Source organism: Prionailurus bengalensis, chromosome B1 (genome assembly GCF_016509475.1).
Source record: "Prionailurus bengalensis isolate Pbe53 chromosome B1, Fcat_Pben_1.1_paternal_pri, whole genome shotgun sequence".
In the NCBI taxonomy this organism is placed as follows: Eukaryota; Metazoa; Chordata; class Mammalia; order Carnivora; family Felidae; genus Prionailurus; species Prionailurus bengalensis.
Genome location: NC_057344.1, coordinates 161924813 through 161949946, shown reverse-complemented (window position 1 = coordinate 161949946; position 25134 = coordinate 161924813). Strand labels below are relative to the sequence as shown.

Genomic DNA, 25134 nt, shown 5'->3' with positions numbered 1-25134 from the left:
GATCATGACCTGAGCCAAAATCAAAAGTCAGATGCTTAACCGACTGAATCACCCAGGTGCCCCCAGGCACTAGTTTAGACCTTGGGAATACAGTGAGCAAAACAAGTAAGATTCCTGCCCTGGAGCTTACATTTTAGTTGAGGAATACAGATAATGAGTAAACAATCAGAAAATCAAGTTAAGTTTAGATAGTGATAAGTGCTATGAAAAAGGTTAAAAAAAAAAAAAAAAGGACACTGAGACAGAGTGACCAGGGCAAGGGGAGGGAGAGGTCTACCTACTTTAGATGGATGGGCAGGAAGGTCTCCCTCGAGGAAGTGGCATTTCCTCTAAGTAACCAGAAGATCTGAAGAATGAGTGATCCAAGAAGAGCAACAACTACTGTACAAAGGTCTTGAGGTAGAAACATGTTTGGTTGGGCACGGCATGTGAGGTAGAGAAAGCCAAGGGATGAAGTCACAAAGAAGGCAGGAGTTAGATCACACAGAACTGTAATTCAGAGATAGGGACTTTGGACTTTATTCTAAGGGCATTTGAAGCCATTAGATAATGTTAAATGGGAATGAAATGATTTATTTTAATTGTGAATTTGAAATTTGGCAAGAATGGAAGCAGGGGGGCTATTAAATTAGAAGTCTCTTTTAAGAGTCCAGGTGAGACATAACACCTACTCTGACGAGGTGGTTACTTTGACAAGGAGATAGAAGGAGGTGAACAGATTCAGGATCTATTTTGTTTATTTTTTTTTAAATGGTTTTTTATTTATTTTGAGACAGCGAGCGAGCACAAGCAGGGGAGGGGCAGAGAAAGAGGGAGACAGAATCCTAAGCAGCCTCCACGCTGTCAGCGCAGAGCCTGATGCAGGGCTTGAACCCATGAACCATGAGATCATTACCTGAGCTGAGATCAAGAGTCAGATGCTTAGCTTACTGAGTCCCCCAGGTGCTCCCAGGACCTATTTTAGAAGTAGAGACAACAGAACTTGCTGGTGGATTGGATGTGGGGTATGAGGAAATGAGAGAAATCTCTCAGGGGGATGCTCGTTCTATTTACTAGATGAGAAGGCTGGGAAAGGAACAGGTTTTTGGAGGGAGATCAAGGGACCTGTTTTGCTCATGCTTTGTTTGAAAGGCCTGTGAGACACCCAGATGGAGACAGTAAGCAGATAGCTTGATGAGTGAGAATGAAGCGGGTCTTCAGCAGTCTCTCTGAATTTACAGCCTGTGTGTGGAAACTTAGTAAAGTCTGAAGAGGGGCCTGGAAGGGCGGCCCCCTTTCCTCTGGGCCAGCAGAGGCCCCCTACAAAGGCCGGGCCCTTATCATCTGAAGGGGTTGGCATGCCCGTGGGTACCAGTACGCTTCATTTCACATAAGTAGAAGTGCTTAAAGACTTGAGAAGGTCAAGCAAGTTGTAAACTGCTATTTGTCATTTACCTACGTTTCAATTAGCCAAGTGCTTTCTCTTTAATTCTCAATGATCTTCAGTTGGCTTTTAGCATGAAGTTTCTGGTTTCCGCTTCTTTCTCATCACTCCCTGTCCTGGCTTCTCTAATCAGCCTTTAATTCTGTGGGCTGTTTAAAGTAAAAAGCTTTAATCCACCCCTTGATGATTTGGGAGTGCAGGAGAGGTCTCTAAGGGAGCTCAGAAAATAGCTTGCCTCTTCACTACTTCTGGAAAGTTGAAGAGGAAAACAGAGAGTGAGACGAACAGGTGGTTAGGTTGGAGGGAGGGACTTTAGGTTTGGTGGACAGGCGTGCTGGACTAATACTGAACTCCAGAATCAAGAGCTGTCTCCATCCGCTTGCGAGCAGCACTGGGCTCAGAGCAGACGGGGACCTCCCAAGAGGAAAAAGGTGGCAATGCTAAGCCCAGCATGCTAGGGTACCCTGGCCAAATTTACTTTCCGTCAGTGGTGAAATGGTTACACCTCTGGGAGAGGCCAGGACATAGCCCTCCTCATTGGAACTTGGAGTGGATAAAGGGCATTTTCCTCTAACGGATAATGGAAATGTTCACTGTTCATTGGCTGGTTTTACAGATTTTGATTTTCAGTAAGTAGGGCATGGTTACATTGCACAAAACAGGTATCAAGCACAATTCTGCCACGTATTAACTGTGTAATTTGGGGGAAAGTTTCTTGAACTAAGTCTTCGATTTCTCATTTGTAAAAATGAGGACACTGGTACCGACCTTGTGAGATCATTCCTATAACATGTTCAGCGCACTGCCTGGATCAGAGTTGGCACTATTATTATTACTGGTCATGATGGCCGTCACTACGACCGTGTTAGGAAATCTGCTAGGTGCTAAGGATATAAAGATAAAAGACATAATCTTACCATCGAGAAGCTGAAGACTCTGCAAGGAGGTAGGAATTAAAAAAAAAAAAAAAAACCCAAACATTAAAATCCAGTGTAATGCATGTGTGGTAGGGTTTCTTAACCGGGAGGGTGCCTGCCAGTGATACATTGTAGTGAGACTAAATCTGTGTAGGCTGAGACAGAAGAAACAACTTGGAATTGTGGAGCCCCTCCATCCTCATTGGATACGGGGTCAAGTAAGTAGCTCCCATTGTTTGTCAAGAAATCAGGAAATCGGGGGCGCCTGGGTGGCGCAGTCAATTAAGCGTCCGACTTCGGCCAGGTCACGATCTCGCGGTCCGGGAGTTCGAGCCCCGCATCGGGCTCTGGGCTGATGGCTCAGAGCCTGGAGCCTGTTTCCGATTCTGTGTCTCCCTCTCTCTCTGCCCCTCCCCCGTTCATGCTCTGTCTCTCTCTGTCCCAAAAATAAATAAACGTTGAAAAAAAAAATTAAAAAAATAAAAAAAAAAAGAAATCAGGAAATCGCCTGTGATTTTAATCTTTTTTTTTTTAATGGGAGATAGTCACTAGTGAGGTTAGAACAGGGACGGCTCTAAATCCTCAGAGTGGTGAAGCCAGGGTCCTGAGTAGCCCTCTTGATGGTGCAAAGAGCTCATTACTTTGGAATCTACACCAGGGGACTAAAGTGGCAGAGCCTGTGGTCCACGGGATGGAGGTGACACTGAGACAGGCTGGAAAGGCCCTACTCGGGCCCAGATTCTGACACTGCACTGATCCTGCTGTTCAGGTTCCCCATGGTGACAATGCGTTACTGTTTATTTGTGTTAAACAGCTTTGCTGCCTTGCTCCTGAGCCACCTCACATGCAGAAGCTACTGCCTAGGCATCTTATAGCTGTAATCCATTAATCCTCACTGCATCATCTAACTGGGAATTTGGCTAGGAGCACTTCCTGTTAGAGAGCTCTGGAGTGTGTGGGTGGCCCATCCCGGAAAATAAGCCAAGTACCTTCCAGGCATCAGGGACACATGGCCAGTTTGGCCACATTTACCCTTCTGCCTGGGCCATTAGACTGAGTCACTAGACTCCCTTTCGGGCACCTCTTAAGCACAGAAAATCCTGAATTTGTAAAGGAGAGGCTTCTGGAGGTAGGATAGTTTGGACTTCTGGGATTTCTATTACTGGTTTATGAGGGCTCAAGCATTTGCACTCTAGGGATGAACGGGGAGGCACAACGTTTGTACCCCAAACTGTGTAGGAGGCATCCTGGTCACACAAGAGAAGCATGTATGAGCTACAGTAGCATGAAGCCAGGGGTAATGAATTCTGTAAGAGGAGGTGTTGGAGGAAGACTTCTGAGAGGTCAGGCCTGAACAGGTTTTAGAAGTATGAGTAGGCGTTTACAGTGATAGAATGGAGGAAGTTAACTACAGACAGGAAGAACAGCATGGACAAAAGCTTTACTAACTCGCGACATAATGTGGTGTTAGTGAACTCAAAGTAGGTTTGCCCACTTTGCCATGGATTGTTTTGGTAGATTCATTTCTTGTTCCCACATTTCATAGATACTGTTCTGCAGCTCTTCACAAAGTACAGGTTTAATACGTGGACATATATGTATTTAGAATATTGCTTGGTACATGGTTAGCACGCTCTTAGTCACACTTCTGATAACTAAGCAGCTCAACTTTGTCTGTATAAGATGTAAAACTACTTTCAAGCCCAACCAACAACCATCCTTTCCCGTTTTCCACTCTTTCCCGCGCCTAAACACCCAATGTCAAAAGCCAACCAAGTTAAGAGGCCAGTCTAAGATAGGTACACCACAAAACATCCAAAATGGAAAGGCTTTTAAATGTTTCTGGTCTGGGGATGATTCTAGGCAAACAAATAATATCTAAAACAAGTCTTGAGGATTTTGTTACTTCTGAAGTCCCATTTCAGAGGTTTGTTTGAAACTATCGCATTTGACCCTGTAAGACCACCGTCCTCTATAGAAAGCTGCACGTTGGAGGCGGCACCGAGAATAGTGAGGAGTGTGGAACTGGGCTAGGTGTGGCGGTTCCCGCAGCGAGTGCCACGTAACCAGGGCGCTCCAAGTAATTTGACATCTAGGAAAGGCTAAGAGAAGCGTAGGCCGGCCCGGATATTAGGGCAGAAGACTCGGGTGGGAGCAGAAGCAATGAGCCGTGCGGCCCTGGACTGGTGGGCAGCCTCGGGGGAGGAGGACCCCGCGTGGGGCGCGGGAAGATGCGAGGAGAGGAACGTCACCCGGTGCCGGGTACCTCCCAGGAGCGCTGGGTCCAATGGGAGGAGGGCGCGAGCCGCACCTCAACCTGCCTGGGGACGTCACGACGCCGAGGCGGACGTCCGGCCAATGGGAGGCCGTCACGGGCAGGGGCGGGGCCCGGAGGAATTGGGCTGGCCCGCAACGAGACAGTTGGCGGAGTCTTGTGGCCGCTGCCGGAAAGGGGGAGGATCGAGCCGGCGGCTGCGACGCCGGCCTGCGCTAAGCCTCTCGCCCGCCCTTGCCTCTTACCGCATGGTGCCGGCTTCTCGCTAAGCTGGGGCGGCGAGGCGAGAGGGACGCACTGCCGGGGCGGCTCGGAGTCGAGGCTTCCCGTCGCCCGCACTTCCTCCTGTGGCGCCCTTGCGTGGCCGCCTCGGCCAGCGGGATGGCGGCGGCGGCCCGGGGGAGTGGCCGCGCATCGGTGCCGCGGCTGCTTCTGCTTCTGCTGCTAGCGCTGCTGTGGGCCCCGGCCGGCGTCCGCGCTGTCCCGGACGAAGACCTTAGCCTTCGGAACAAGGAACCGCCGGCGCCCGCCCAGCAGCTGCAGCCGCAGCCGGCGGCCGTGCAGGGCCCCGAGCCTGCCCGGGCCGAGGTGAGCAGGACGGGCGGGCCGGCTGCGGAGCCGGTGCACCGGGTACCAGGCTCGCGGCCGCCGGGAGCGCCGCGCCCGGCCCCGGCTGCCGGCGGGGGGAGGGGAGCCCGCCCCGGCTCCTTGGGGTGGAGGCGGCGGAGGGCCCTTCTTCCCGGGTCGGGCCGGCCTCACCCGGCTCCTTATGGGGGAGGGGATGGGAGCGCCCAGCAAGGAGCCCGCTGTAAACCTCCAGTCCGGGAGCGTCGGGATGCTGCTGAGGAAAGGGCGTCTTGATGATCAGATGTGCCCTAAAGAGCTGCAAGTACTCGTTCCGGGTAGAAAGTTTGTAACAGAGGACAGTGGGAGGCTTTTCGTATTCCCTGAGGATGAGAACATCGGCCATTTCATTGTTGAAAACGCTCATCCCCAGCTGCTTACCCAAATTCAGCTTTGTATGACCTGTGGTTTTTGCCAAATATATATGGATTATGAAGAGTGACTCTCACTTTTTACAAACGTGCTCTGGCTTGCAGGAAGTAACCCTCAGGAACGCAGAGGAATAAGCCGTCTTTGACAGTACAGAGTGCTGCAGCGTACGGGATGCCAAAACTAAATTCATAAGCATACCAGAAAGAACCCTGTCGTTTGGTGTTATTAACGACTTTAATGTATGTTAATGGAATCACTTAGTCACTTGTGTCCAGAACCTCGGCGGCAATTTTAAATGTCTTCCCTGTATCGGGGAAGCTTTCTCCTCATTTCCAATTTGGACTCCTGAATTGAGGCCTCTGTGGTCTCTTCTGGTAGGAGAGGTTTGGCGCTCAGCCTCCCAGGCTACATTCGGCCCGTCGCCGTCCAACTAATCTTTCTAAAACTGAATTCTGTTTTACTTCTCAGAAATCCTCAGTGAATTGTCCCCGCATACTGACTTCAGTCCATCCTCTAATGCAGGATGTTGAGGTTTCTCCCTGAGGTGGCGCCCAGTCTTTTTTAGCCACGGCACCCTTGCTCATATGCCAATACTCAAACCACTCTAACCTGAGACGCGCCTTGTGCTCCAGGGCTAGTCTCCCAGATGACAGTCTCCCTAAAAAAGGCTTCAGTGAGCCTGGAGCCCACTGGTCAGAACCTTTCCCACCTTTCAGGACCCCGCAGACACCTACTGTCTGTGAAGACTTCCCCATAACTTCCAGTTTAAACGTGATTTCTCTCTTGCCTGTTACCCCTGGGCTCAGCTGACCCTGCTCACCTTTTCCACTTCTGCACTTGAACTGAAATGCTGATTCATGAAATGTATTCTTAGTGTTTATCATTTAGCTTTCTGTCTTTTAAAATCCTCATCTGTCATTAACTTACTACTTTTCAAACAAGACTAGTTTGGGTGAAGTAACTTAGAGAGATTTTGAGTGTAACTTTCCAGGCCTTTTCATCAGAGCTCTAGTCCTATAGTGATTTTTGAGATATAAATAGTGGTAGGTGTGGCTATTAATAATACCCGTTTAGGCGCCTGGTGGCTCAGTAGGTTAAGCGTCTGACTGGTTCAGGTCATGATCTTGGTTTGTGGGTTTGAGACCCGCATCGGGCTCTGTGCTGACAGCTCAGAGCTTAGACCCTGCTTCAGATTCTGTGTCTCCTTCTCTCTTTCTGCCTCTCCGCCGCTCACGCTCTCTCTTTCTCTCAATAAATAAATATTAAAAAAATTTTTAATAAAATAATACCCTTTTAGACAGGGAAAATCCAGACTTGTAAAATAAAGGCAGCAGTATGCAATGATTGTATTAAGTGGTCTTAAGGATGCTTGTCTTTAAAACTGGAGATGTGAAGGGAAGGGGCAGGCACAATCTAATAAGATTTTTGTCTTTAAAGTTGACCCTTGAACAATGGGTTTGAAGTGCACGGGTCCACTTATACGTGGATTTTTTTTCCATACAATACTATGAATATTCTCTGTTATGATTTTAACATTTTCTTTTCTCTGGCTTTGTTATAAGAACACAGTATTTAATACATACAACATACAAAATATGTGTTAATTGATATCAGTTTATGTTATCAGTAAGCCTTTCTGTCAACAGTAGGCTATTAGTGGCTGAGTTTTTGGGCAGTCCAAAGCTTTATGCAGATTTTCCAGTGTATAGTGGCTCAGCACCCCTAACCCCACACTGTTCAAGAGTCAACTGTTTTCTCGGTGGTTCTTTTAAGGTAGGAATTTATTCTAAACTCTCTATTGTATGGTAGAATCTAATGATCTTGTTTTAATTATATTTTCACCTAACTTTGATATGGCTCAGAATTTTTTTCTCTACAGTACTACAGCATGTTAGAAGAGATTTTTCTGTCATGTTTTCTGAACTACTTACTATAAATATCATTTGCTTTTGTTGTCCAGTTGGTAGAGGCAAGATGTGGTCAGGGTTCAGTCTAATAACCATATAAGCAAGGGCCAACCATTGCTGGATATCTGAAAGTTTCAACCATTTTGCTTTGTAGTTACATCCAGTAGATCTTTTAAAAAGGTAGGATATTTAAATTTACTTTTTTCATGCCACTGTGTGAGAGTGGACTTCTGAAAATGGAGGGGGGAAAAATCTCTCCTTTGTTGGTAGGCATTCAGGTGTGAGATGTAATAACATAGTTATATCTCCCAGGGTGCTTTGAAGCAAGATAGCTGAACTTCTAATAGGGCTTTCTACATTGGGGTTTTTTTTTTTTTTTCTATAACCAGGTAAAAAGGTTCACTCTCTACTCCTAGTTACAAATAAACCTCAGTTTACAAAGCCATGGAAAGAGTAGTTGTTGACTGCTTTGAGTCCTTTCCTTTATGCAGTTTATGCTTCTAGTGACTTACTCCGGTTTTTCTTATTCTTTCCCTGGACAGAGCATGTAATACAAGAAGCATTAAGTCCCTTTAGTTTAGGGAGATCAGGCAGTTTATAATTTGCTGCATATTCTGGAAGTCCAAAGAGCTGCTCTGGTTGCAGAGCACTGTTGATAAAGCCACAAAAGCCTATTACCTCACCCAGTACAAATTCTTATTGTATTTCCGCTTTACTGTTTCTTGGCATTTGTTAAATTTTTTTTTTTTAACATTTATTCGTTTTTTTAGAGACAGACAGAGTGTGAGTGGGGAGGGGCAGAGAGAGGGGGAGACATGGAATCCAAAGCAGGCTCTAGGCTCTGAACTGACAGCACGGGGCTTGAACCCACGGACTGTGAGATCATGACCTGAGCCAAAGTCAGACACTTAACCAACTGAGCCACCCAGGCGCCCGTTTCTTGGCATTTCTTATCTATGAACTGTCAGAAGGCCTTCCGTGCAATATTTTAAACTTTTTCCCATTTTCATGAAGTTGCACTTCTGCTCCATCCAGCCCAACCTCCCACTTCTAGCCTCTTTACAGTGAAGCTAGAGGCTGTCAGGTGACTCTTGTCCTACTCTTGATTGCTGTGTCAAAATGAAGTGATAATTATGTTGATGAATTTATTTGGTGGTATTCTATCCATCAAAGCGATTCATTTAAAAAAATCAGTGAAACTAAATACGTTTAATACATTTCAAATCTCAATTTATAAATATATTACCAAACAGTAACATGTATAAAAATAATGTTGTTAAACTCATTAAAACAAAATGTATTGGGGTGCCTGGGTTGCTCAGTTGCTTAAGCATCTGACTCTTAATTTTGGCTCAGGTCATGATCTCACAATTCATGAGATCAAGCCCCATGTCAAGCTTTGTGCTAGCAGCGTGGAGCCTGCTTGGGATTCTCTCTCCCTCTCTGCACTCCCTTGCTTGCACGTGCTCTTTCTCTCTCAAAACCAATAAACTTAAAAAATGTATTTATAGGGTGCCTGGGTGGCTCAGTCAGTTAAGTGTCTGACTCTTGGTTTTGGCTTAGGTCATGATCTCACAGTTCACGAGTTTGAGCCCCACATTGGGCTCTGCACTGAGCGTGCAGAACCTGCTTGAGAATCTCTCTCTCTCTCTCTCTCTCTCTCTCTCTCTCTCTCTGCCCCTCCCCTGTGTTCTCTCTCTGTATCTCTCTCAGAAATAAATTAAAAAAAATTTTTAAAAATGTATTTATAAATTCATATAAATATGAATTAACAAATAACATTAAAAATAAAATATTAAAAAATAAGGGTGCCTGGGTGGCTCATTCAATTGAGCATCCAACTCTTGATTTCAGCTTAGGTCATGATCCCAGGGTCGTGGGATTGAGCCCAGTGGCGGGCTCCATGCAGAGTTTGGAGCCTGCTTGAGATTCTCTCCCTCTCTCTCTGTCCCTCTTCCCATCTCTTTCTCAAAAAAAATAAATAAATAAAAATAATAGTAATAATAAACCTAACATTCACAAATAAAAATAACTTACATGACAGTGAAAATTTATAATATAATTTTATCCTTTTTTAATACAGCCTCTTAAAACCAGGTTTATCCGTGGTATCTTGTTTGTGTTTATTTTTTATCTAATTCTTTTTTTTTTTGAGTATATGAAATTTATTGTCAAATTGGTCTCCATACAACACCCAGTGCTCATCCCAAAAGATGCCCTCTTCAATACCCATCACCCACCCTCCCCTCCCTCCCACCCCCCATCAACCCTCAGTTTGTCCTCAGTTTTTAAGAGTCTCTTATGCTTTGGCTGTCTCCCGTGGTATCTTGTTTAAGTTGCATGTATATTTTTGTGCACATTTTTCTACTTTCTGGAAAAGGCTTTTCTGACTGATACAATAAAATAATGGCAAGGAGACAGTTCTGAGCCCATTCTAAGCATTTTCCTTTAGACTTCTGTATCTCCAAATAATTTCACCTGTTGTGTGACAACTTTTGTTGAACGATTTTATTTTTGTGTTCTTGCTAGATCGGTCTCTTTCTGGGTAGCTGCCTAGATTTGGTTTCACAGGAAGCGTCTTCCTCTCTTCTCTGGTTTTGTCACGTGTAGCTGGAGATTCCCATCAAGCTTTCATGTTCTCGCCCTCACGTGTTCATTTGAACTGTAGGGCTCAGTAGAAATTACTGTTTTCATTGTCATTTTCTTCTCTTGAAGATCAGGAAAGCATAAAAGAGTACTTTTTAAATGAGGGAACTCCTCTTCCCCCCCTCCCCCCCCGCCCCAGTTTTTTCATTTGGAACTAATTTTGAGTAAAGATGAGTTTTATTCAGCAACTTTTTTTTCAATTATGAGGTGTTGACTCTGCTCTCAAGATGTAAATCATTTGCATCTCAAACCCAAATTAAAATACTGAAATAGTGGTTTCTGTACCAAGGAAAACACTGGTGCTTCATTTCTTGCTTTGTTCTAATGTCGTAACTGGATAGTGGATACCAGAATGCAGTCCCTGCATGCAACCCTCCTGTAACGCCGACATAAGTGCTTCTGTGCGCACACTTTCTGCCTCTCTCCACGTATGGGACAAGACTGTCATCCGTTCCATGCCTCTGCTCTGTGTCCATGTGCCTGTTCTCTTCTGACTTTCGGTACTTTCCTTCCTCAGTACCTTTATTCTCTCCCTTTCCTCGGCTCCTTCCTGTGTGCTGACACATGGCTGCAGCTTTTTCCTATTTGGTAAAGGGGAAACAAGGCTGTTAATTTAACTACTTGCCTGTATTGGTTTCTCCTCTTGAGTTTTACAGACCAAATTTCTAACTAGGGATTTAGCGGCTTCTTCACTTTGCTTTAGTCTTTGCTTATCTGACTTTGGTCGCTGTCTTTTCATTGGAACTGTTTTTGTTTTTCAACGTTTATCTATTTTTGGGACAAAGACAGAGCATGAGCGGGGGAGGGGCAGAGAGAGAGGGAGACACAGAATCGGAAACAGGCTCCAGGCTCCGAGCCATCAGCCCAGAGCCCGACGCGGGGCTCGAACTCACAGACCGCGAGATCGTGACCTGGCTGAAGTCGGACGCTTAACCGACTGCGCCACCCAGGCGCCCCGCATTGGAACTGTTTTTAAAGAATACCTAAAGCCTACCGACCTGCCTCCCCCAGGGGTCATTTCGCACTGTTAATCCTCCTCTTTGAGAGTCCTACCCCATTTCGGCTGTATAACTTGGATCTTCATAAGTTTCCGTCTTCTTATGTTCATTTGGGATAATAGTTCTCAGGTTTCTGAGTATCAAGAAAAACAATGAAAATACTAGGCATCTAGTTAGTCGCTCAGCGAATGGTGACTGCCCCCAACTGGACCATCTGTGGTGCTTACCTGCCTGCTCTATAAATAGCTAAGACAGTTTTGTTCTTTTGTTTCTTCCTCCTCCTCCTTCCCTAAGTATAGACATTCTCTAAGTCTCATTGTTTCCACTTAATCTAATCTCCCTCTGCCTTGGAAATCTCTGCCTGCAGGGCTCTAGCTGATCAATTTAGGCTGCCAGCAGCCAGACACTTACCTTGAGGCTGTGCTGGCTTCAAATCAGGAATCCTGGTTCTGACGGCCTCTTGGAAACCTTCATTTGAAATGCTTTTTACCACCTCACGTTGAATGTGTCTGAAACCAAATCCCTTATTTTTATTCCTCTGTCCCACATGCTTTGTAGGAATACAAATATTTCTCCCAGTAAACCCAGCAGAAAACCTTACCATCGTCTTTGATTCCCGCCCCCACTCCATTTAAAGTTCTGTTGATGTTTTTCCTGTCCTTCAGGTGCAGAATTTTCCCTTCCCTAACTTGTCTTCAACATTGGTCTTATGCAGCTGACCTCATGAATTGGTCCAGTGGCTACCATTCTCTACTTTCTGCCCTGATCTGTTAGTCATAATGCCTTAATCATATTTGTGACATCTACTCAAACTTTTAAGGGCTTCTTGCTTGCCTCTGGGCCAGTCTGAACACACAGGATTTTCAGTCTGGGCTCAACTTACCTTTCTTATCTTACCCCAGCCATTCATCTGATGGTTTACTCCCCGTTCTCAGAACATGCCTGCATTCTTTCAAATGGTCAGTCCTGGGAATGAGGTAAGTGCATGCACCCCAATGTATTTTCAAGGTAATCACTCCGTGAGTGGCTCGTATTGAATCCTGCTGAGAATTTGAAGGAGGCTTATGAAATGAATTTCAGGGCCGACTTCCCCCACTGGTCAAAGGTTGCCCCACAGGTGTTAACTTCTCCATACTTCCGGGTAGTGAATAAGTACAGAGCTCTTACTTTTCTGGTTGGACCTGCCTGAAGCCAGTTGCAGCCTTCAAGGAACTGGTTCTCTATAAGGGGGGTAAGAGATTGGGTCAAGAGATCTTTTTGAAGTGGTGCACAACAGGTGTTTGTAATTATGTGCATGGTTAAAAAAATAAAAACTCAAAAGGTACAGAAGTATGTAGAGTGAAACAGTATGTCTCCTCCTCTGGTGTTCTGGTTCAGGGCTCTGCAGACTGCAGTTTACCACAGGCTCCTTGTCTTGTAAATAAAGTTTTTTTATTGGAACAGAGCCATGCCCATTCGTTAAAGTATTATCCATGGCTGTTGTTGCTACAGCATCTGATTGGGTAGTTATCACAAAGGCTTTGTGGTCCATGAGATTAAATATTTGGCCCTTTAAGAACAAGTTTGTCGACCCCTATTCTAGTCATCCTGGTTTCTTCCCTGTAAATACCCACTGGTAACTGTTTGCTGAGATTTGGCATGCGATAACAACTGTATACGTGCTATATATACCTACCTACCTCTGTGCCCCTCCACAGACATACATACGATGACTGTATACATAATGCATGCTTTTTTCCAACTTAAAAATATCTTACTGATTTTTCCTTATTAATATATATAAAAGATCCTGATTCTTCACTTATATTTTAGAATATAGTATTCTAATAAGCTACCATTTATTTAACCAATTCCCTATTGATGGACATTGTGTTATTTTGTCTTTTATTATTACAAATTATAACATTATACATGCTTCTAATACAAAAAGATTAACTCCCTGAGTGTTCCTATCTTAAACTTTGTTTCAGTCATACGCCTGCCATGACACATTGTCCACAGTATACATTCACTTTTACTTGAGGGGAACAGGATCGTTAGGGGCTGGAGTTGTTGGGTTAGGCCTTTCTCATGAGGTTCTGTGTAAGTTGGATCTTGAGGAATCAAGATGAATAATGAAAAGGGGGTAGGAGGGGCAGTAGGGCTACATCGTTGAAGGCTTGTGGTTACCAAAACCTTCACGTGCTCTTGTGTCGCACTGCCCAGAACCAGAGCCATGAGCCATGGCGGTTCTTACGCACTTGAAACGTGGCTAGTTCACACTGAGATGTGTGTGAGATGGGTGTGGCAAGTAGATCGACAACAGTGTTTGAAGACTTAGTGTGGAAATAAAACTAAAAAGAATGCTATGCTTCCAGAGTAGTATCTTGGATGTATTGGAAATATTGTTAAAAATAATTTTATTTGGGAGCGCCTAGGTGGCTCACTCAGTTGGTTAAGCATCCGACTCTTGGTTTTGGCCCAGGTCATGATCTCATGGTTCTTGAGACTGAGGTCCGCATTGGGCTCTATGCTGACGGCGTGGAGCCTGCTTGGGATTCTCTCTCCCTCTTTTTCCATCCCCTGCTTGTGCTCTATCTCTCTCTCTCAAATAAAGAAGTAGAAACTTAAAAAAAAAGAAGTTTTATCTGTTTTTACTTTTTAAAATGTGGCTACCAGAAAATTTAAATTATGTGGCTTGCAGTATTTTCTATTAATGCTATTAATAATATTATTAATAATATTAATAAATAAGCTATTAATAAATAAGCTCCTCTGGCTTATTTATCCTTCCATATGGACCGTAAGGCTCATTCTTAAAGCAGTGAGGTAACACGATGAACCTAGTTTTACAGAGATTAAACTGGTTGTGTTGTGGTGTGCTGAGATAACTGTAGCTGAGCCCTTGCTGTGTCCTAGGCATCATCCTAGCAGCTTTATGTGTTACTAACTCAGTCTTCACAGCAAGTCTGTAAATGTAGGTACCCCTCATCTTGCAGTGGGGCTTGGGTCACAGGGAGGCAGACCTCCCGGCCCAAGGTCGACTGGTAATGCCTTGGCTGTGGACCCAGGCATTTTGATAGCACAGCCACATATTGAACCATTACAAGTCACCCAGACGGTGAGTTAGAAAAAGGATGTGCTCTTTGCACACAGTAAGCACTTAGGCATTTGACAGCAAACGCATGGTAGCTGATAATTTTCTGACCCTATTATTAGCACTTTAAGTTTTAAAAATTGACCTCCATAATACCCTGATACTTTGGTTTTACATTCTTTTCACCGTTGGGTGCGGTTTCACACTTAATCTTTTTGGATATCCAAGCTGCAAGTTGAGTTTCTTGTGTTCTGTATATAGCAAGTTTTTAAGAGTATGTAGTTTTTTGTTTTCTCTTGTCATACTCAGGAGGCAAATTTTATTTTGTTGTCTTCATTTTTCACAGAGCAACAGAGAGGCGAAGTAATGTGGCCAAGGTTTTATAGCAGGGAGTTATAAAGCCATAAAAATATGTAGTTTTGGTCACTGTTTTGTTTTTACAAGTAAACATTTTCTGTTTGAGCTTGGACCTAATTGATCATAAACAATGTATATTTATTCCTAAACATTTTCTTGGATTTCGGATGATACATACTTTACAGAGACGTTTCTTCATACAAAAGGTGTATCAGAGAGGAGAATGGTTGCATTAATGAGAGCCAAGTTGCAATGCTTATATATATATTTTTTGATGCTTAATGACTGTAGAGTATTTGAAGAGAAAGGAAGCTCATTTTTAAAGAAACATCAGCATAGATGGAACTAAAATGGGAATGGAGAGAAGGCCAGAATTTCTGTGAATGGTACTTCTTCAAGAGCCGACTTCCAAGGCTGTCCTTCTTGATTTAGTCCTAATACCAAATATTTTCTAAAATGTTAAATTTCCCCAGTTTGTAGCTCAAAGTTGTAGTCTCATAAATGCTTAAATCTTGCTGATCTTCACTGTGGAATGGGACAAGTTTACGTTGTTAGTTGAGGAATGACACGCACACTGAAAATTTTCCTGTAAGTGGTCCTTCTCTTCCCTGGAATGGTGACCTTGAGCAGGGAATTTCCTACCTTCTCTAGCAGCCCAGCTCGGCTTCAGGTGGCTCTCTGGGGGTAGAAATCTTTTCCCTGTGTTAAGCTAAAACCTGACACCAAACCTGCTACCTGTGATGTTTGTTTTAAGTTTTATTTATTTATTTTGAGAGAGAGTGCACATGTGCGTAGGGGAGGGGGAGGGAGAGAGAGAAAGAGAGACAAACAGACACATACACACATAGAGAATCCCAGTGTGGGGCTCAAACTCATGAACCCTGAGCCAAAATCAAGAGTCAGAGGCTTAAATGACTGAGCCACCCAGGTGCCGCCCTCCGGTCCCCTGGGACTTTTTTTTTTTTTTTTTTAAACATTTATTCATTTTTGAGAGAGAGACAGAGCACGAGTGGGGGAGGGGCAGAGAGAGAGGGAGACACAGAATCTGAAGCAGGTTCCAGGCTCTGAGCTGTCAGCACAGAGCCCGACGCGGGGCTCGAACTCACAGACTGAGAGATGGTGTCCTGAGCCGAAGTCGGGCACTCAACCTACTGAGCCACCCAGGCGCCCCCCCCCCCCCCCCCCCCGCCCGGGACTTTTTAGTTCTACCTCTTGCTATCATACAGAGTAAATACACACATAGAGACTTTTGCGGTTATTGGAACAGAGGCCCCCAGTCCTTCCTAATCCCTCATTTGATTGTTTTGGAGCCTGAGTTGGCAAACTTTTTTTAATGGCCCAGATAATACTTTAGGTTTTGAAGCTACTTAAGGTCTCTGTTGCATAATTTTCCTTTCCTTCTTCCAGCCCTCCTCCTTCCGTCCCTCTTTGTTTTTATTTTTTGCAACCCTTTGGAAATATAAAAAACACTCTTAGCTGACACAGGCTGGACTTGGCCGCATGGTAGCTTGCCAGTCCCTGGTTTTAGAGCCTCTTCTGTCTGGGATGATCTTCGGGGGGGCAGTGCTTTCTTCATGGTGCTGCCCCAGAGCCATACAAAACTTCAGTAAGAACTGAGCAGCACAGAATAATGGATTTGCCACTATTTCAAGTACTTGAAGTGCCTGTTGCTTGTTTGAGCTTGGTCACGTTTTCAGCTTAAAATGACTTTATTAATGCTGACCAAGACTTCGGTTTATCTTTTTTATTAGACCACATTACATCTCCTAGGATATTTTTAGACTTTAGCCTAGGACCATCCGTATATACAGCTATCTATGTCTATTTTTTTAATAGTTTTTAATTTTTTTATTGAAGTGAGGTGGACACAGTGTTATTATTCGTCTCAGGTACACAGCACAGGGACTCAACAACTGTGTTATGCCACCTCACAGGTGTAGCTGCCATCTGTCACCATGCATGGCTACCATAGTACCATGGCTATAGTCCCTGTGCTGTACCTTTTGTTCCCGTGACTTATTCACTCCATTTTGCCCATCCCCCTACCTCCAACTCCCTGGCAGGCATCAGTTCTCTGTAATTATGACTCTGTTCATGGTTTTTGTTTGTTTATCCATTTGTTTTGGTCTTCCACATGTGTTTGTCTTTCCCTTATTTCACTTAGCCTAATACCCTCTAGGTCCATCCGTGTTGCTGCACATGACAAGATCTCATCTTTTTTTTATGGCCGAGTAATGTTCCACTGTGTGTGTGTACCACATGTTTATTCATCCATGTGTTGATGGACACAGGCTGCCTCCCTGTCTTGACTATTGTCAGTCATGCTGCAGTGAACATAGGAGTGCATATATCTTTTCAAATTAGTGTTTTTGTTTTCTTTGGGTGAATACCCAGTAGTGGAATTACTGGGTCTTAGGGTAGTTCTATTTTTAATTTCTTGAGGAGCCTCCATTCTGTTTTCCACAGTGGCTGCACCAGTTTGCATTCCCACCAGGCACATGAGGGTTCATTCCCATTTCTCTGCACCCTCACCAACACTTGTTATTTCTTGTCTTTTTTATTCTAGCCATTCTGACAGATTAAGGTGATACCTCATTACGGTTTTGATTTACCTTTTCCTGACGAGTGTTGTGGTGCATCTTTTCATGTGTCTCTTGGCCATCTGGTTGTCTTTGGAAAAAATACCTGTTCGGGTCCTCTGCCCATTTTTAATCAAATTATTGGGGGTTTTTTGGTGTTGAATAAGTTATATATTTTTATATCCAGTTATATTAAACCTCATCTTAACTGGAGCCATTTCTTGCTCTAGTCTGTTGAGAGCTTTCTGGAACCTACTTTGTCCTCTAAAGTGTTAACGGAATTTCTCTCAGCTTTCTGTTACCTGAATGCTTGATAAACATACCTGGCTCTTCCACTCAAGTTACAAGTAAAAATTTGAATGAGACATAGCTGAGAACTAAATCTCAAATCACAAATACTTAGAAAATAAGGTAGTTTTAGTATGGGGCTATAGCTGGTCTCTACTCTTTTTAAAAAAAAATTATTTTGTAGACTTGTACTTGGATCTGCATTGTGGCATCCATCAGCTAGAGGTTTTGGTCATTACAAATGGCTTTCAGAGTGGGGCACCTGGGTGGCTCAGTCAGTCAAGCATCTGACTGCAGCCCAGGTCATGAGCTCCAGGTTTGTGAGTTGAAGCCCCGCATCAGGCTCAGAACCTGGAGCCTGCTTTGGATTCTGTGTCTCCTTTCTCTCTGTCCCTCCCTTGTTCATACTCTGTCTCTTGCTCTCTCTCAAAAATAAGTAAAAATTTTTTCCAGTGTTTATTTATTTTTGAGACAGAGAGCATGAACAGGGGAAGGTCAGAGAGAGAGGGAGACAGAGAATCCGAAGCAGTCTCCAGGCTCTGAGCTGTCAGCACAGAGCTGGACGCGGGGCTCGAACTCACAGACCGTGAGATCATGACCCGAGCTGAAGTCGGACGCTCAACCGACTGAGCCACCTAGGCGCCCCAACATTAAAAATTTTTTTTTAAAAATGGCTTTCACAGTGCTTAGGCAGGAAATAAGTCTAATGGCCAGAAAAAACCTTAATTCGCATTCAAAAATAAAATAATTTTAAGTAATGATTTTTTTCAAGAAGTAGCTGATACATACATATATATATATATTTTTTATTTCAGAAAGGATTTACACCAGCTGCCCCGGTTCATTCCAATAAAGAAGATCCAGCTACCCAGACAAATTTGGGATTTATCCATGCATTTGTCGCTGCCATATCAGTTATCATTGTATCTGAGCTGGGTGATAAGACATTTTTCATAGCCGCCATCATGGCCATGCGCTATAACCGTCTGACGGTGTTGGCTGGGGCCATGCTTGCCCTGGGCCTGATGACGTGCTTATCAGGTGAGTGTGCTCTTTCCTCCTAATGACTTCAGTGGATTAAGGAGACAGCGTGGTGTGGGCCGTTGAGTCATGGAATCATCCAGCTAGTTGGGTTGCAGTTTGGTTCCCAGAGTTCCAGAATTTAGTAAACAGAATATGGTATCGGTACATAAACCGCTGAAAACCATGTTGCACTTTTAAAGTTAAATTTTCAGCTATTCACAGCCAAGACACATACTTCTCATTTCTTCACTAGTTTTTATCCTTGCTGACTGTGTGTATCCTGGCTTTTTTTCTTTTCAGTCCAGATAGGTTTATATCTGATATCTTAGAAATAGGACTCAAATACATTTCAGGGACATGTTGGAAACCAGTAGCTGTTGAAGGACATCTCGTAGTTACTGTGTTTGGTTACGCTGTTCTTACCCCATTATAATAAAGGGCTGAAATGTTCTTCGACTCCCAGTTTGTGTTTCTATTCTACAGGCTTCATTTTTTCAAAGAATTGGACCATGCGAAAGTAAACGTTAACACTAAATAATTAAACAGAGTGGAGTCTCTAATTCCAAAGCCACCCCAAGCTGGGAGGAAAGCCGGGAGCTTCCCCTTATAGCCAGACGTGGCTTGGAGCCTGATGCCGGGTAGTGGCCTAATGATAAGTTCCTTAACCTGCGAGCTTCAGTGTCCGCGTCTGTAGAACAGAGAGGATAAAGCCTACTTCCCTTGTAGGGTTGTGGTCCGTGTTAAGTGAGATCCTATATTGCAGGTGCTCGGTCCTCTGCCCCTCAGCATCTCTCACATCTGAAGCTTAGTTCTTCATGTACAGAACAAGTTCTGTTTCTGGCTGCTTGGACACCCGTCCAAGTTAAAGTTGTTTTAAACCTAAAATAAAGGAGTATTTTACTGATTAAAATAATTTGACCACTCTACACATTTTAGAAGTTAAAGCATTAATCATATTTCATAATAAAAACAATTTTTTTCTTCCAAAGGAAATTCTGACACAGGAAATAGGGAGAGTGGAGAGAGTTGTTAAGTGGTGACGTCATCGTTCAGAATGAGTATGAATAGTATTAGAGGATTTTATTTTTTAAACTTCTCTCACTTTGAGGGTAGCTTGGAAGGTGGCCTCTCTGCCTGTTCCCTCCTCAGAACCCAGTGCCCTGGGCTCCCCCCCTCTTCTCTGATCACTTCCTCTTCCTCAGCTGAGGGCCACCTTGGTCTCCTGCTCTGCCCTCACCTGTCTCCCCTTCCCGCTGGCCACGCTGCGCACCTGTGCTGTAGGCTGGTGCGGTGGTCTGCAGACTTTCCTTGTGTCTCATTTGGAAAAACTCTGCACGCCTCTCGTGTGGAAGTTATCTAAAGCATGTCATCTTAAGTTCAAGGGGTTGCAGAGATCTAATTTCTGGTATATTTTTCCTCATAGAATTTTACCCTAATGATTATGACTTTCTCCTTGAAAATCTCTTATGGATCACACTGTCATTTATCTGCAGCAAAAATTTGCATATAAAGTGAATTTTAAAAGAGACTGATAGGGGTGCCTGGGTGGCTCAGTCGGTTAAGCGTCCGACTTCGGCTCAGGTCACGATCTCATGGTCCGTGAGTTCGAGCCCCGAGTCGGGCTCTGTGCTGACAGCTCGGGGCCTGGAGGCTGCTTGGGATTCTGTGTCTCCTTCTCTCTCTCTGCTCCTCCCCTGTTCATGCTCTGTCTCTCTCTGTCTCAAAAAATAAACATTTAAAAAAAAATTAAAAAAAAAAAGATACCAATAGTTTCCTTTGTTAAGTCTTCAAATGTTAATATTTTTTACAGATTATAGTTATTAATAGTATAGTTGATCAAAGCAAACTATATCACAAACTACATACATTCGTATTACATATATTTAGCTAATATATCACACTACCCAACACATTTTTTTAAAGTTTGGAAATGCATCTTTTTTTTTTTTTTTTTTTTTTAACATTTTTAATTTATTTTTGGGACAGAGAGAGACAGAGCATGAACGGGGGAGGGGCAGAGAGAGAGGGAGACACAGAATCGGAAACAGGCTCCAGGCTCTGAGCCATCAGCCCAGAGCCCGACGCGGGGCTCGAACTCCCGGACCGCGAGATCGTGACCTGGCTGAAGTCGGACGCTTAACTGACTGCGCCACCCAGGCGCCCCTGGAAATGCATCTTTTAATGAAATGATAGAACTATTCTTTTTTTTTTTTTTTTTAATTTTTTTTTTTCAACGTTTATTTATTTTTGGGACAGAGAGAGACAGAGCATGAACAGGGGAAGGGCAGAGAGAGAGGGAGACACAGAATCGGAAACAGGCTCCAGGCTCTGAGCCATCAGCCCAGAGCCCGACGCGGGGCTCGAACTCACGGACCGCGAGATCGTGACCTGGCTGAAGTTGGACGCTTAACCGACTGCGCCACCCAGGCGCCCCAGAACTATTCTTTTTAAATTAGCTTATATGTCCTTGGATGAATATTTCTGTTGATAGAATTAAGCAGGGTGTCGCCTCAGTTCTGATCTTTATTTTTTTAAAGCTTATTCCTTTATTTTGAGAGAGAGAGAGAGAGCGAGCACAAGTGGGGAGGGGCAGACAGAGAGGGAGAGAATGTGTTCTATCAGCACAGAGCCCGAGATGGGGCTTGATCTCACGAACTCATGAGATTATGATCTGAGCTGAAATCAAGAGTCATACACTTAACCAACTGAGCCACCCAGGCACCCCTATTTTTTTTTAATGTTTACTTTTGAGAGAGAGCTCAAGAAGGGGAAGGGCAGAGAGGGAGGGAGACACAGAATCCGAAGCAGACTCCAGGGTCTGAGCTGTCAGCACAGAGCTGGACACGGGGCTCAAACCCATGAACTATGACGTCATGACCTGAGCCAAAGTTGGACGCTTAACTGACTGAGCCACCCAGGTGCCCCTACATGTTAGTCTTTTACTTAGGAGTACTTTGTTTAACTGGCTATATTTAGAAATAATTGAGAAAATTGAAATATTGTTCATTTGTGTGTACTTTTGCCAATAAAGGATTTTATTTAAAATTGTATCACATCACATATTTTAAGTATATTTTTGCCAGAACCTTGGAGCTGCAGATATAGCTCATTCAGTTTATGGAAAATGTCTGCCATGTTACCTGATTGCTAAAGCAGTTCTAGTAGGTCCATAGTAAATCATCTAATCCTGTGACTCTCGGTCACAAAGCATTTGACTTGGTTTTTGAATTTAAATGAACGTGATGGGGCACCTGGGTGGTTCAGTCGGTTGAGCGTCCGACTTCGGCTCAGGTCATGATCTCGCAGTTTGTGAGTTCGAGCCCCACGTCGGGCTCTGTGCTGACAGCTCAGAGCCTGGAGCCTGCTTCAGATTCTGTCTCTCCCTCTCTCTATGCTCCTCCCCGGCTCACACCCTGTCTTTCTCTCAAGAATAAATAAAGAAAAAAAATTAAAAAAAAAATAAATGAACAGGATATGCATCCCCATGACAACCATCTGCTTTAGAATTCTTCTAAAATGGACGATAGGTGGCTGGATTAGGCATGGCACCCAGCTATGAGAGTGCCACAAGGGCGAGGTAAGACACCGAGGGCTGTAGTATTTCCTTCTGATGATCTCTTTGCTTCGTGTAACAAGACTCTGCCTTAGGGAACATGCATTGCTTACACTGGTTGGAGAATGAAAGAGGCACAATTTCTCAGTGAAAGTTGTCATTCCTATCAAGGCCCAGGTACCCTATTTCTTTTCTTTTTTTTTTTTTAATGTTTGTTTATTTTTGAGAGACAGAGCATGAGCAGGGAAGGGGCAGAGAGAGAGGGAGACACAGAATCTGAAGCAGGCTCCAGGCTCTGAGCTGTCACCATAGATGTGGGGCTTGAACTCATGAACCACGAGATCATGACCTGAGCCAAAGTCGGACGCTTAACCGACTGAGCCACCCAGGGGCCCTGCAGGTACCCTAGTTCTAATGCCATGACCATTAGTTCCAACAAACATAATGCCATTATTTCTGATGTCATGACCTTACCAGAAACTTGCATAAGACCGGGAAGCCCCAAAGCCCTGTGTCTGATTTATGCCTTGATTGAAGACACCGGTAGTTTAGACCCCCTCTCTGCTGCCCGAGGACATCTATTTTTCCGTACTGTGGGGAAATGCACCATAGAAGGCTGGGTAAAGGGCATCCTTGTAAAGGAGACAGATGGCAACCAAGAAGGGATATGAGAAAGGGAAGCCGGCAGGACTCCTTAACCACAAGCATGTTTTTAGGCAGATGAATTTTAGGAAAGAGAACCTATGGAAGTTGAACTTCTGGAAATAGGTTCTTTTGCAAAATATTCATCTGTGTCCCCTCGTGAAGTCTTTGAGAATCTCTGGGAGTATGTCAGTCCCAGTTCGGAGATTGCACATTTGCAGCTCTTGTCTCTTATACGCCAGTGGAGGGCTAAACATGGGGGGGCCGGGGCGGGGGGTCACATTCCTGCTCAGCCCCTCACTTAGCTGGGGGCATTTACCTAGCCCCTCTGTGCCATTTGACAACAGCATGATGAGAATCCTGTGTACTTAAGAGGTTTTTTTTAATGTTTTTATTTACTTTAAGAGAGAGAACGTGAGTGGGGGAGGGATAGAGAGGGAGAGAGTCCCAAACAGGCTCCGCACTGTCAGCATGGAGCCTGATGCGGGGCTCAATCCCAAGAACGGTATCATGACCTGAGCTGAAATCAAGAGTTGGACGCTTAACGGACTGAGCCCCCCCAGGCGCCCCCATGTTAGAGTAGAGTTTACTACTCTGCTCTTCCTCCTCATATTCTGAGCACACACTCTGCTCTTTCTCCCATTTCACTCCTTAGCCACTTGTAATCTGATTTCTGCTTCTGACATCTTTGCCAAGGCTTCAGTAACCAGCTTCCCTTATTAGAGCTCAGTTTTCATTTCAGTGAGCCCCCACAGGCCACATTCACGGGCATTCCCCACCGCTTTATTCCCTTGGCTTCTATGACACCATGTGCTTATCGTTCTATTTCTGTTTCTCTTCAAAAACACTTTGTACCAGTAAATATTCACATCCCCCACCATTGTATCCTTGGCCCATTTTTTTCCCCTTCACACTAACGTCCTTGTGCTGAGTGTTCTCAGTTTAATTACCTAAAAGTCTGTGAGTCCCATATCTCTATCTTCACTCCAGATTTTTCTTGGAACTTCAACACTGCCACGATGTAGAAGGACCAGTGCGTTTGTAGCTCTGTTCTGACTGGTTGCAAAGTCCATGCTTAATGAGAAGTAACATCTCACTGTTCCCAGAGCAAAAGTGCTTGAGTGTCTGAGGGAAAGTTTCCAAAGAAATAGGAAATAGAGGGAGAGTAACCAGGAGAAGAAAAAGTTACAATGCCAAGTAGTTTTTTTGCTCTCCCATGGAGATGTCAGGCAGAAGGCAGAAAAGATGGCTCTATAAGGATCAGTAAGTATCAGGGTGTTTTCATTTTAAGACTATCTGAAGATAGAAGGAAAACTGAGTTTAGGAGATTTAAAAAAGCTCACTACGTTCCATTTTTAAATTTTAAAACCTTTTAGGGAAAATATTTTAAATTTACAAAGTTGCAAAAATAAAATAGTACAAAGAACACCTGTACACCTTTTATACAAATTCAGTGTTGTTAGCATTTTACCCCAGTGCTTTAGCCTGTGTGACTTACCTGTCTATATCTAAGTAAAATTATATGTGTAGTTACATACATAATTTATATATTTATATATATATATGACATGTACATGTTATATATGCAGATACATAAAGTAGATAAATATACACATATATCTTCATATACAGGAATAGATGGATACATGCTTTACCGTCTGTATTTTAGTTTTGTCAGTTGATTTAATATCCTCTGTAGCAGCTTTTCCCCCTCCCGTAGAGGAGGAGCTAGTCTAGGTCAGGTATTACATTTGGGTCTCACTAGTTTGTTAGTCTTTTTTTTATTTTAAGTTTTTTTATTTTTAGAGAATGTGTGAGCTGGGATGGGGCAGGGGGGTGGGGTGAGAGAGAGAGAGGGAGAGGGAGAGAGAGAGAAAGAATCTTAAGCAGGCTCCACACATGGGGCTCCGACCTAGGGCTCTGACCCCACAACCCTGGGATTGTGACCTGAGCCAAAATCAATAGTTGTACCCTCAACCAACTGAACTATCCAGGTGCCCCTCTTTTTTAGTCTTTTAATCGGAAACACTTCGACAACCTTTTCTTGTGTTTTACGATATTAACATTTTTTTAAAGAAGACAGCCCCTCCCCTTTTAATGGATTGCTTCTCATTTTGTGTTTCTCTGCTGTTTCCTCATAATTAGATTAAGGTAATGCATTTTTTTTTTAAATTTTTTTTTTTTTCCAACGTTTATTTATTTTTGGGACAGAGAGAGACAGAGCATGAACGGGGGAGGGGCAGAGAGAGAGGGAGACACAGAATCAGAAACAGGCTCCAGCCTCTGAGCCATCAGCCCAGAGCCTGACGCGGGGCTTGAACTCACGGACTGCGAGATCGTGACCTGGCTGAAGTCGGACGCTTAACCGACTGCGCCACCCAGGCGCCCCTAAGGTAATGCATTTTTGACCAGAATGCTGCATAGGTGATATTTGTCCCTCTGAGAACGTCACAT

At 44.1% G+C, this 25134-nt stretch overlaps 1 protein-coding gene and 1 long non-coding RNA gene across 3 annotated transcripts in view; one reads left to right on the top strand and one right to left on the bottom strand.

Moving 5' to 3' along the window:
* Positions 1-4730: 4730 nt before the first annotated feature.
* Positions 4731-25134, top strand: part of TMEM165 (transmembrane protein 165) — a 37044-nt gene continuing 16640 nt past the window's right edge. The window contains exons 1-2 of one of the 2 annotated variants that reach the window (XM_043572612.1): positions 4731-5203; positions 18278-18503. In XM_043572612.1, coding sequence (XP_043428547.1) covers positions 4997-5203; positions 18278-18503 — 433 coding nt within the window. In that variant the 5' untranslated portion in view covers positions 4731-4996. The remainder of the gene's footprint in view (positions 5204-18277; positions 18504-25134) is intronic. The other variant, XR_006296178.1, reaches the window with a different exon arrangement.
* Positions 10590-11866, bottom strand: LOC122478866. The gene is made up of 3 exons (XR_006296180.1): positions 11764-11866; positions 11574-11671; positions 10590-10745 (listed from the first exon to the last, which is right to left on the bottom strand). It is a non-coding gene; the product is annotated as an uncharacterized LOC122478866 (long non-coding RNA).